Source organism: Mustela nigripes, chromosome 9 (assembly GCF_022355385.1).
Source record: "Mustela nigripes isolate SB6536 chromosome 9, MUSNIG.SB6536, whole genome shotgun sequence".
Taxonomy (NCBI): Eukaryota; Metazoa; Chordata; class Mammalia; order Carnivora; family Mustelidae; genus Mustela; species Mustela nigripes.
Window position 1 is genome coordinate 86,247,932 of NC_081565.1, and position 12,544 is coordinate 86,260,475.

At 35.2% G+C, this 12,544-nt stretch overlaps 1 protein-coding gene across 1 annotated transcript in view; it reads left to right on the top strand.

Annotated features, from left to right (window-relative positions):
- Positions 1-12,544, top strand: part of JAK2 (Janus kinase 2) — a 135,007-nt gene that overhangs the window by 61,034 nt on the left and 61,429 nt on the right. Inside the window, exons 4-5 of the mRNA XM_059411990.1 lie at positions 3,800-3,923; positions 11,920-12,037. Coding sequence (XP_059267973.1) covers positions 3,800-3,923; positions 11,920-12,037 — 242 coding nt within the window. The remainder of the gene's footprint in view (positions 1-3,799; positions 3,924-11,919; positions 12,038-12,544) is intronic.

Below are 12,544 nucleotides of genomic sequence, written 5' to 3' on the forward strand. Positions count from 1 at the left end.
GACCCTGCGGGGCCTGAGGCCACGCTGACCCCGTGTGGGCTTTGCCCTGGGTAGCCTCTGGAGCGATGTCCCTCAGCGGAACAGACTTTTAAAGGTCCTGATTTTGTGCGCGGTTGCTCCGCCGCTTGCCGGGAGCCGGCCCCTCCCCCCTGGGGTCTATCTTCCAGTCACTTTGGATTCACTTCTCCGCTGGTCCTACCTTTCAGAAAGTGGTTGTTTTCCTGTTTCCAGAATTGCTTTTCTTCTCTTCCGATCTGCCGATGGATTTTCAGGTGTTTGTAATCTTTAGATAAGCTATCTAGCTGATCTCCGGCTAGCTGACGAAGTCTCAGCCTGCTACTTCTCCGCCATCTTGACTCCTCCCCTGATTCATTATGCACTACCATATTTTTAAAATTTTTTCTACTCTTGAATTTACATTTTCTTACTACTGTACTTTTAGAAGTACATTGCTGGGTCGAAAGGGTGACATTTCTAGCAATTATGTGACATAGTCCCTTTTCACCTCATCCAATCAGCCCTAGATGTTATCCCTTCTATTTTTCCTAGCTGAGTGATATAAAGTGATTATTTTATAATTTTGATTTGCATTTTCTTCAATACTAGATATTACCTCCTTTCACATGTTTATTAGTTATTACTCTTTTAATTGCTCTGTTGTGACTGAGTTCCATTTTTTGCCATTTTCACTTTTATTTTGCATTTTTAATCCTGATTTTTTTATTATAAAATATTTAAAGTAATACTTTGCATAGAAGAATATAATACTTACCAGTGTAGTCACCATACAACTTTTCAAATGTATTATTTTGCCATTTTCACATTTTCCTCTGATTCATTGTTAGGAAGAATTACATTAATTTTTCCAGTTAAGCCATCTCAACTGTTGTAAGACAAATGAACTTTGTCTTAATTTTCTTTAAAGAAACGTTATAGGATTTGGTTTGCTGATAATTAAAATGTTTAGGGTTTTTCTGTCTGTTCGTTTACGATGTTTGGCTGGTTTTGGTGTCATAGTCAAACTAAGCTCACAAATTATTTCAATTTCCCTATTCTCTCTCTCTTTTTTCTATAATAGTATACAGAAGATTAGAATTGTCTTTCATGTTTCATTGAACTCACATATAAACTTCCTCTGGGCCTAATTGTGTTTTTTCCTTTCTTCTTGTTACTTTTCTTACCTCCCTGCCTTTCTTCTTCTTTATTTTTTTTTACATGAATATATTATGGTTCCTTTTGAAGTTTTTTGTTCTTGAATCCATTTTTTAAAGTTATATGTGTTTTTAATATTGTCTGTCTGCATTTTCAAATTTATTGGCATTATCTATTTTTGTCTTTATAACCTATAATTACACTTTAAAAAACCATTAGGGTTTATCTGTTTTTTTTTTTTTTTTCCTTGCTCAGATTTGACAAAAGCTTGTTTATTTTGTTGGTCAATGCAAATAATGAGCTTTTATTTTGTTGGTTCTCTTTACTGAATCTTTATTCTGTTAACTTCTATGCTTTCACATTCTTTCAGCTCTCTTAGAGATTACGCTGTTGGATTTTTTGGGGTTTTGTTTTTTGTTCTTTTAAAGGTTTTATTTATTTATTCAACACAAAGAGAGATCACAAGTAGGCAGAGAGGCAGGCAGAGGGAGAGGAGGAAGCAGGCTCCCCGCTGAGCAGAGAGCCTGATGCAGGACTTGATCCTGGGACCTTGAGACCATGACCTGAGCCGAAGGCAGAGGCTTAACCCACTCAGCTACCCAGGCGCCCCAGTGCTGTTGGTTTTTTTAATGTAATGTTAGATTATTCTGTTATTTTCTGATATAATTGGATTAAAGCTATAATTTTCCCTCTTACGTATCAGCTTAGTTATATTCCATAATTTTATTTTTATTAATCTTTTTAAAAATACTTATTTGTTTATTTTAGAGAGAAAGAGAGTGTGTGTGCACGTTGGGGGAGCAGCTTCAAGCTGACCCCATACTGAGCACAAAGCCCAACGTGGGACTCTATCTCACAACCTGTGAGATCATGACCTGAGCTGAAACCGAGTCAGCCAGTTAGCCTAGTGAGCCACCCAGGTGCTCCTGTTCCTTAATTTTTAATACATGTTATTAATCATCATTCATTATAAATACTCTTTAGTTTCTGTTATAATTTCTCCTGTGACCTGTGAGGTCTTTAGAAATGTGTGTAAATAAATACAAGAATGAATGCAAGGATACAGTTTAAAAGTTACTTTTATATTGTGTAACTTACTGAAATTATTACATATCTAGGAGTAAGCAGTTGTGATAATTTTAATAAAAATTGTAAATCTTTGTTGTCAGTGTGTCAAGTTGGTGTCATTTTTGTTTACAGTGGAAAAGAATGAAAACATTATTAGAATAAATATACTTTGGGGGTTTTTTGAGGCATATGTTTTTAAATATATAGGTTTAAATATTTTTAAAATACTCATTTTTTTATTTAGTTGAAGTGTAGTTAGAGAACATGGTGTGTGTGATTATTCCCTAGCATTTTGAAAGACTGTGTTTTCTGTGTGCTGGGAAGTAATGTGCATTAATTAACTGTGTGGCTTTGCTGTTTCATATGTTTTTTTTAAAACGTTCAATAGCCAGGGCACCTGGGTAGCCCCATGGGTTAAGCCTCTGCCTTTGGCTCAGGTCATGATCTCAGGGTCCTGGGATCGAGCCCCACGTTTGGCTCTCTGCCTCTCTGCCTACTTGTGATCTCTGTCAAATAATAAAAATAAATTTAAAAAATAAATAAAAATAAAAATATAAAAAGTTCAATAGCCTTCAAACCTTTGTTAATATAGCTCCTAAAATATCTTTGAAAAAAATCACATACCCTTGCAATTTAAGTTGACATTTAAAATTTTTCACTGTAAGTTTAAGTAGTGCAGAAGATACAGTTTTTACAGTATCTTCTGTAAAATTTTACAGTGTAAAATTTGACATTTAAAAATAAAACTGCTGTGCTAGTCTCTTAAACGTATCCAGTGACCTCTAAATATTTCAGTTGATACCCTTATTATCAATTAAAACTACACACAAATTTTTTTTCTAAAGATTTTATTTATTTGACAGAGATCACAAGTAGGCAGAGAGGCAGGCAGAGAGAGAGAGAGGAGGAAGCAGGCTCCCTTCAGAGCAGAGAGCCCGATGTGGGGCTCGATCCCAGGACCCTGGGATCATGACCCGAGCTGAAGACAGAGGCTTTAACCCACTGAGCCACCCAGGTGCCCCTAAAACCACACAATCGACCTTTCTGTGTAAGAAAACGAAAATAATTGGTTAAGATGTTTTTAAAAATCTGAAATAGTTCCAGCAGTCATATTTTAAAATGTAGGGAAAAAAGATTTAATTAAGAATTCAGTTGTAAGCCATGTTGAACCAAAAGATATCAATTGCTACTGCATTCGTGCTGATATGAGGAAGTGGTGATGCAACATGGGGGCTTAAGTGGGTAGGAGAAGAATCAATGAAACAAGATGGGATTGGGAGGGAGACAAACCATAAGTGACTCTTAATCTCACAAAACAAACTGAGGGTTGCTGGGGGGAGGGGGTTTGGGAGAAGGGGTTGGGATTATGGACATTGGGGAGGGTATGTGCTTTGGTGAGTGCTGTGAAGTGTGAAAACCTGGCGATTCACAGACCTGTACCCCTGGGGATAAAAATATATGTTTATAAAAAATTTAAAAAAAAAGAGTTGTTATTTTTAATGCCATTATAAATTAATGGATGTTATATAAATGTACTTGTTAGTATCTGTAATCATTTCTTTTTCTACTTCTTTCCTAGGAATCACACCTGTGTATCATAGTATGTTTGCTTTAATGAGTGAAACAGAAAGGATTTGGTATCCGCCCAACCATGTCTTCCATATAGATGAATCAACCAGGCACAATGTACTCTACAGAATAAGGTACTTTCTCTAATAAAGCGATTCATTTAATTGTGAAAAGGCAAAGTGAAAGAAATTATCAAACATATTTTTAAATTGCAAGGTACTTTATAATAGAGACCAGAACTTCATTTAAGATACTCTGTCCACCAGAAGACATGTTTTTATATAGTTTTTCACTAGACTGCTCTTGAGCTTTTCTGGTGGGATGCTACTTTACCACTTGTGATTATAAATTAAATTTTAAAATGATGAGAATGGCCTTTACTAACAAAATCCCAAATGTTTGGAATATTGTTAGTTTCCCAGGAAATTCAGTGTTTTGTGCAATAAAATATAATCTCACATCTCTTTTTAATAATTTAATTTTTAAAGTTGAAGTGAAGGAAAGATGTGATTTTGCCAGTGTTTATTTATAGCCTCATATTATTAGTTAATTCATTTCATAATTTATAGACATCTGTAGTACCAATATAGAGCAATCCAGAGGTGCTTTTCTATTCAAAGGCTAAAACAAAGTAATAAGTTTGATCTGTGGCTTTTATGAAATAGATTCATTCCATTTGCAGCGTTAGTGTTGCACAGTAAAATAGCACTTGGACTCCTTCATGATCTTAAGGGAAAAAAAACGAAGCCTTAACAAAAACTAAGACTCAAGAGAAATAGCCTTAGCAGGCAGCAAATAATATTCTCAAATGGTGAGGTGTTAGAAACAATCTCTGTAAAATCAAACACAAGATAGAAAACAAAGAAAGCCACCACCACTGCTTCTGTTTAGGATTTTAGTGGAGTTCCTAACAAGTACAGTAAGACAAGAAAAATGAATAAAATATTTAATAATTGTGAACAAAGAAATAAAGAGTCATTTTTTTGGAAATGATATGATTGTTAACGTAGATAATATAAACAACTTTAGGCATCAGTAATAAGCATTCAGAAGAGTGTGAAGAGTGCTAGATCTGTATGATCAGTATGTTAAAAAATCAACTATTTCTGTACTCCACATACAGAAAAGGGGTCATTTAAAATAACTAGTAGCAACAAAAAATGCAAGTACCTAGGATTTAATCTACCCAAAGTTATATAAGACTTCTTTGCAGGTTTAAGACTTTACAAAGTTGTATTTAAAGAAGCATGCTAACATGCTACGTATGATTGATAAAATATCAGTATCTTCTTAAGAATATTTTTTCACTTTCTGTGTAATGACTATACTTTCTGCAATTAGCAAGTGTATTTTTTGATTTGAAAAGGTCTGTGGAGCAGAGGTCTACAGTCTTTATCCGTAAAAGACCAGTAGTAAATATTTTAGGCTATATTATCTCTGTTCTAACTATTCAGTTCTATTATTATAGTGTGAAAGCAGCCATGACTAGTAAGTAAATGAATGGGCATGACTGTGTTCCAATAAAACTTTATTTGTAAAAACTTAACAGTGGACCAGAATGGGGCTGTGAAGCAGAGTTTGCTGACCTCATCTTAAGAATTAAAAATTGGAAACAAACAAACAAAAGAATTAAAAATTGGGGGCACTTGGGTGGCTCAGTGGGTTAAGCCTCTGCCTCTGGCTCAGGTCATGGTCTTAGGATCCTGGGATCAAGCCCCACATCGGGCTCTTTGCTCAGCAGGGAGCCTGATTCCCCCCTCTCTCTCTGCCTGCCTCTCTGCCTACCTGTGATTTCTCTCTCTCTGTCAAATAAATAAATAAAATCTTTTTTAAAAAAAAGAATTAAAAATTGTTTCTCTTATCAAATTTATGTATTTTTCCTATCCTACATGCTGTCTATTATAAGAGGCACACTTTACATTAAAACACACAAGTAAACTGAAAGTAAGGGATTGAAAAAGATATAACAGGCCCTCAATAACCAAAAAGGAGCTGGTGCAGCAATATTAATATCAGACAAGATTGATTGAAAAATAAATTGTTACTAGACACAAAGAAAGGACTTTTTATAATAATAAAAAAAGAGTTAATGAGTCAGGAAAACATAATATTTGTTTATAATTGCTGTAACTTGGATCTGAGGACAGAACTCCAAAATCCATTAAGCCAACAACTGACAGAATTGAAGGCAAAAATAGATAATTCCACATTAGTAGTTGAAGACTTCAATATATGACTTTCAGTAATGGATAAGGCAGCTAGACAAAAGATCAGCAAGATAAAGGAAGATTTGAGCAACACTATAAACCAACTAGATGTTCTTATATAGAATACTCCACCCATCAATAGCACAATCACATTCTCTAGAAGAGACCACATGTTAGTCTTCAAAATGAGTCTCAGTTAAGTTTTAAAAGACTGGAATAATACAAAGTATGTTCTTTGACCACAGTGGAATTGATTTCAAAATCATTAACAGAAGGAAAACTGGGAAATTCAGTAATATGTGGTAATTAACAACAGTTCTAAATAACTACTTAGTCAAAGACAAAAATCACAAGGGAAAATAGAAAATACTTTGATAGGACTAAAAATGAACATGTCCACTTGTAGTCACAGTTTAAACAGTGCTTAGGTGAGAATTCATAGCTGTGCACAGCTATGGTGAAAAAGGAGAAAGTTCTGTAATTAAGAGTATTCTACCTTAAGAAAGTAGAAAAAGAAGAGTAGAACTCAAAGCAAGTCAAAGGAAGGAAGTAATAAAGATCAGAGTAGAAATAAATGAGAAAGAGGAAGGAAAACCACAGAAAATCAAGAAACAAAAAGTTGGTTCTTTGAAAAGATCGACACTCTTGCTAAGTCTTTAGCTAGATTGATTAAGATAAAAAGAAGCTTAAATTATTAAAAATAATAAGAGAGAACATCTCAAGAAGAGAGAACATCAATCACTGTGACATTACAGAAATAAAGACCACAGGGAACAATTGAATGCCGACAAATTACATAGCCAAAATGAAGTGAACAAATGGCTAGAAAGAACAAACTATAGGAATTGCCAAAAGAAGAAACAGGAAGTCTGATGGACCTCTCATATAAGTACAGACATCGAATTAATGATTTTTAAAAATCCCCACAAAGAAAAGCCTGGGCCCAAATGGCTTCAGTGGTAAATTCTATCAAACATTAACAAAAATTAATACCAATTATTCACAAAAAGAATGAAAAGAAAGGAACACTTCCTAACTCATTCTGTGAGTTCAGTATTACCCTACTACTAAATCCAGGCAGATATCCAGAAGAAATGAAAACTATAGGTCAGTATTCCTTACGAATACAGGTGTAAAAGTCTTCAAAATACTAGCAGACCAAATCCAGCAATATTTAAAAAGGATCAAATACCATGACAAGGGATTTATTCTAAGAAATATAAGGTTGCTGTAATATCCCCAAATCAATCACTATGTAGCACTGTATTCGTTAAAGGACCAAAACCACATGATCATCTTGTTGAAACAGAAAAAAACATTTGACACAATCCAACACCCTATTATGATGAAAATAGTCAATGCAATTGGGATGGAAAGGAGCTTCCTCAGTCTCACAAAGTGCTTCTACAAAAATGCCAAAGCCAATATTATCCATGATGGTAGAAGACTGATTGCTTTCTTCCAGGGATCTGGAACAAGACAAAAGATACCCATTCTTACCACTTCTTTTTAACCTTATACTGTAGATTCTAGCCAGGGAAAAGAAAAAAAAAAAAAAAGGCATATTGGCAAAGAAGTAAAACAATCTCTATTTACAGATGATATGGTCTTGCATATAAAAAAATCCCAAGGAGGGACACCTGGGTGGCTCGGTTGGTTGAGTGTCCGACTTTCAATTTTGGCTAGCGTCATGATCTCGGGGTCCCAGGATCAAGCTCTGAGTTGGGCTCCACACTCTGTGGGGAGCCTGCTTGAGGATTCTCTCTCTGTCCATCCCTCCCCCTAAATAAATAATTTGTTAAAAAAAAAATCCTCAGGAATTAATAAACTATTAGAACTAAGTAAATGAGTTTAGTCATTTGGAGGATAGAAGATCAATATATAAAAATTGGTTATATTTCTCTACACTAGCAGTAAACAATGCAAATGTGAAATTAAGAAAATAGTTCCTTTTGCAACAACGTTTGAAGAAATACTTAGGGATAAGCCTCACAAAAGAAGTGCAAAAACTATGCATTGAGAAAAGTAAGATATCCCTGAAGAAATTTATTTTTTTCCTAACGATTTTATTGAGAGAGAGAGAGAGAGAGCTAGCAAGAGCACAAACCGGGGGAGCAACTGAGGGAGAGCGAGAAGCAGACAGACTCCCCATTGAGCAGGGAGCGGGACATGGGGCTGGATCCCAGGATTCTGGGATCATGACCTGAGACAAAGGCAATTGCTTAACTGACTGAGCCACCCAGGTGCTCCATTGAAAGAATTTAAAGAAACACTTACCTAAATGGAAAGATAGCTCATGTTTATGGATCAGAAGACTTAATACTGTTAAATGGAAGTACTCCTCAAATTGATCTGTGTAGTTAATAGTCTCTATTGAAATCCTAAATGTCTTTACTGCAGAAATTGACAAGTTGATGGTAAAAATATCAAAGTGATTTGAAATAGTCAAAACACTTGAAAAAGAACAAAGTTGGAAGATTTATGCTTCCTAATTTCAAAACTTACTCCACAACTTTAGTAATTAAGACAGCATGGTATTGGCTTAAGGTTAGGTATATAGGTTAGTGGAACAGAACTAAGAGTGCAGATGTAATCCCTGATATTATGGTGATTGATACTTGATAAGAGTACTAAAACAGTTCATGGGAACTGTTCATGCAACAAATGCTGCTGGGACAACTGGATATTCACATGTATAGTAATGAAGTTACTATGCATAATGTATAGTTATGTCACACTACAGACATACAAAACATTTACTTAAAATGAATCATAGACCTAAATCTAAGAGCTAAATCTGTAAAACTCTTAGAAGACAATATAAGAGTACATCTTTGTATACTTAAGAGTAGGCAGTGGTTCCTTCAGTATGGTACCGAAAGTTAAAGTGATGCAAGAAAATAGATTAGTTGGGATTCATCAAAAGGTATGTTTGTGCATCAAAGGATGCTGTCAAGAATGTGAAAAGACAGCCCACAGAAAAAAGAAAGTGTTTGTAATCATATTTAACAAAGGTTTTGTATTTGGAATACATAAAGAAGTCTTGTTCAACAGTATAATGACAGCTAGCCAATGAAAATGAGGGCAAAGGGTTTGAATAGCATTTTTCTAAATAAGACATACAGATAACCAGTTAGCACATGAAAAGATGCTCAATATTATTAATCTTTAGGAGGAATGTAAATCATAAACACAACAGCATACCACTTCACCCCAATAGGATGACAAAGGTATAAAAAATGGTCAATAAAAAGTTATAAATTTTTCTAATTATCACCTTTTTTAAAAAAGATTTTTATTTATCTATAAATAAAAGAGAGAGAGCGAGCTCACAAGCAGAGGGAATGGCAGGGGGAGAGAAAGAAGCAGGCAGGGAGCCTGATGTGGGGCTTTGATCCCACCACCTAGGATCATGATCTGGGCCGAAGGCAGACACTTAACTGACTGAGCCACTAGGCGCCCCTCAAATGATCACTTTTTACGTAGAGCATAGGGTGCTAGGTAGTGAGCCATGCTTCAACAACAGAGCACAAGAGAAACCAAAGTAGAAAAGTTTATTATTCACAGGTCCTGGAGGAAGTACCCTGCAGGCCTCCAGGGACCATATGGGGAGATCAAGGCAGAGTAGTACAGAGACACAGGACCCAGGGCACATGCCTTTACTAGGGTTTGTGAGTGGGGTTCCAATTTTAATTTTGGGGTTCCAAATTTAGTTCAAGCCAAAAGAGCTGGTCTTTGATAAGCCATGTTGGGTGTCTTGTTGACTTATTGACTTCAGTAAGGGTTAGGTGCTGGGAAACGGGAGATTGTTAGGAAGCTGTATCAGAAACTTGTATTTGCTTATGACTCAATAGGCTGTTCTCTAGGGCATGCATGTGCATGAGGGGCTATTGTCATTTTAAGATCACTGCAGGCCTCTTAGCTAAACAAAATGGATGCCAAGGCAGCAATACCAAAGATTAACTTAGCTAAACTCTCCACATGTGTTGGCAAGGATGTGAACTATTGAGACGATCATGTGTTGCTTTTGGAGATATAAACTAGTACAGCCAATTTTTAAAATTGTTTGGCTGTTCCTCAAAAAGATGAACATAAAATTAATATATGATACATCGATTCCATCCCTAAGTATGTATGTCGGACTAACACACACACACACACACACAGAGACAGTTGTACATATAGTTCTTAGCAGCAGTGTTCCACAATAGCAAAAAGATGGAAACAGCCCAAATGTCCATCAAGTGATGAATGAAGAAGCAAAATGTGATTTAGCCATGCAAGGGAATATTAAATGGGCAATAAAAAGGAATGAAGTGCTAATACTTGCTATAAGGTGGATAGTCCTTGAGCATATGCTTAGTGAAAGAAGGTAGAAAAAGCCACATATTATATGATTCCATTTATATAAAATGTTCAAAACAGGCAAATTTATAGAGAGACTAGTGGGAATTCAGGGCTGGGGAGTAGGTGGGGTGATTTGGATGTGACTGCTGATAGGTATGGAGTTTCTTTTAGTGGGGATGAAAATGTTCTGAAATTAGATCGTGGGAATGTTTGTACAGTGCTAGGTATATAGTAAAAAACATTGAATTGTATACTTGAAATGGGTGAACTTGAAGGTATGTGAATTATTATCTCAGTAAAGGTGTAAATAAAGCAATATAGGATATTTTTAGTTTCTTTGAAGGACAAGTTTTTAACCTATTTTATTCATTCATTCATTTATATTCATATGTAACTGACATATTAGCAGCAGATAGACAACACAGTGATTTGACAATTATACACGTTATAAAATGCTTACCATGGTAACATCTATCACCATACAAAGTTACCACAATATTATTGACTATATTCCCTATATTGTACTTTACATCCCCATGACTTACTTATTTTACAACTGGAAGTTTGTACCTCTTAATTCCCCTTTATTTTGTCTATTCTCCCCTCCCCCCAACAACCACCAGTTTGTTTTCTCTCTTTATTAGTCTGTTCCTTTTTAACTTTTTTGTTAATCTGTTTTGCTTTTTAGATTCTCTGTATAAGTGAAGTATGATATTAGTCTTTCTCTGACTTGTTTCAGTTAGCATAATACCCTTTGGGTCTACCCATGTTGTTGTGAATGGTAAAATTTCATTCTGTTTTATGGCTGAGTAATAATCCATTGTGTATATACAACATACCTTCTTTATCCATTCTTCTCTTGATGGACACTTAGGTTGCTTTCACATCTTGGCTGTTGTAAATTATGCTGCAGTAAGCATAGGGGTGCCTATGTCATTTCAAATTGGGTGTTTTCATTTTCTTTGGATAATACTTAGTAGTGGAATTATATACCCAGTTGTATGGTACTTCTGTTTTTAGTATTTTGAGATTCTCCACACTGTTTTCCATTGTGGCCATGCCAGTTAACAGTCAGTCCTACCAAAAGTGCATAGAAGGTCTCTGTTCTCCACATCTTTGCCAGCACTTGTTATTTTTTGTCTTTTTGACACTAGCCATTCTGACTTGTATGAAGTGATATCTTAGCGTGATAACCCCCATTCCTTAAAGGAAGAAGCAATTATTTGTTTTCATGCCAAATCAGTATTTATTTTGAATTCCTTTACTCATATTATTGGATTAATATTAAAAAATTTTTAATATTTTATTTCTATATTTCTCTGTTTCCTATTATTGCTTTTGCATTCTGCACATAGAAGCAGGCAGCATATTGATTGTACAGTTGTGTTTCTTAATTTTCTGTCTACATTATCATGGTCTTATTCAGATTTTCTTTTGTCCCCAACTTGTATTTAACACTGTTAGCTATGTTTTCTGGTTATGGGATAATACCTTTCAGTATGCTGGAAGTGGTTGTATGTATACATTTTGTTTCCATTTTAACTATTTGAGACTGATTGAATATTTTGTCTCCTAGATTTTACTTTCCTTACTGGTATTGTAACGGCAGCAACAGAACCTATCGGTATGGGATATCTCGAGGTGCTGAAACTCCTCTTCTTGACGACTTTGTCATGGCCTACCTTTTTGCTCAGGTATCATTATGTTATCTTACTTGCATATGTGTTAAATGATAAGAATCTTGCTGTGTAGTATAGCTCTTCATCAGGAAAATCTTCATATGTGGGAAAATTGATGTTCTGTCTTGGATAACAGGCACAGAAAGGTAACAGAGTTGAGTCTTCTTATCACTAATTTTTAATCCCATAATTTATACATAATAGAATTTATTTTAAAATGGTTCCCTTTATTGGCCCTTTTGAATTTTTTTAAAGTGTTTTAGGACATTTTAAGGATTTCACAAAGTTTAGATTGAGTTATACAGCAGGATTCATGTAGATATGAGTATCTGGAATATAAGACAGTAAAATTTCCTCAGAGAAACTTCTTAAAATTCCTGAACAATTTCAGACTTAATTAGTGGATAGTAAAATGTAAAGAAAGTGGGAAAGTAAACAAAAAGTGAGCTATAGGGACGCCTGGGTGGCTCAGTTGGTTAAGCGGCTGCCTTCGGCTCAGGTCATGATCCCAGCGTCCTGGGA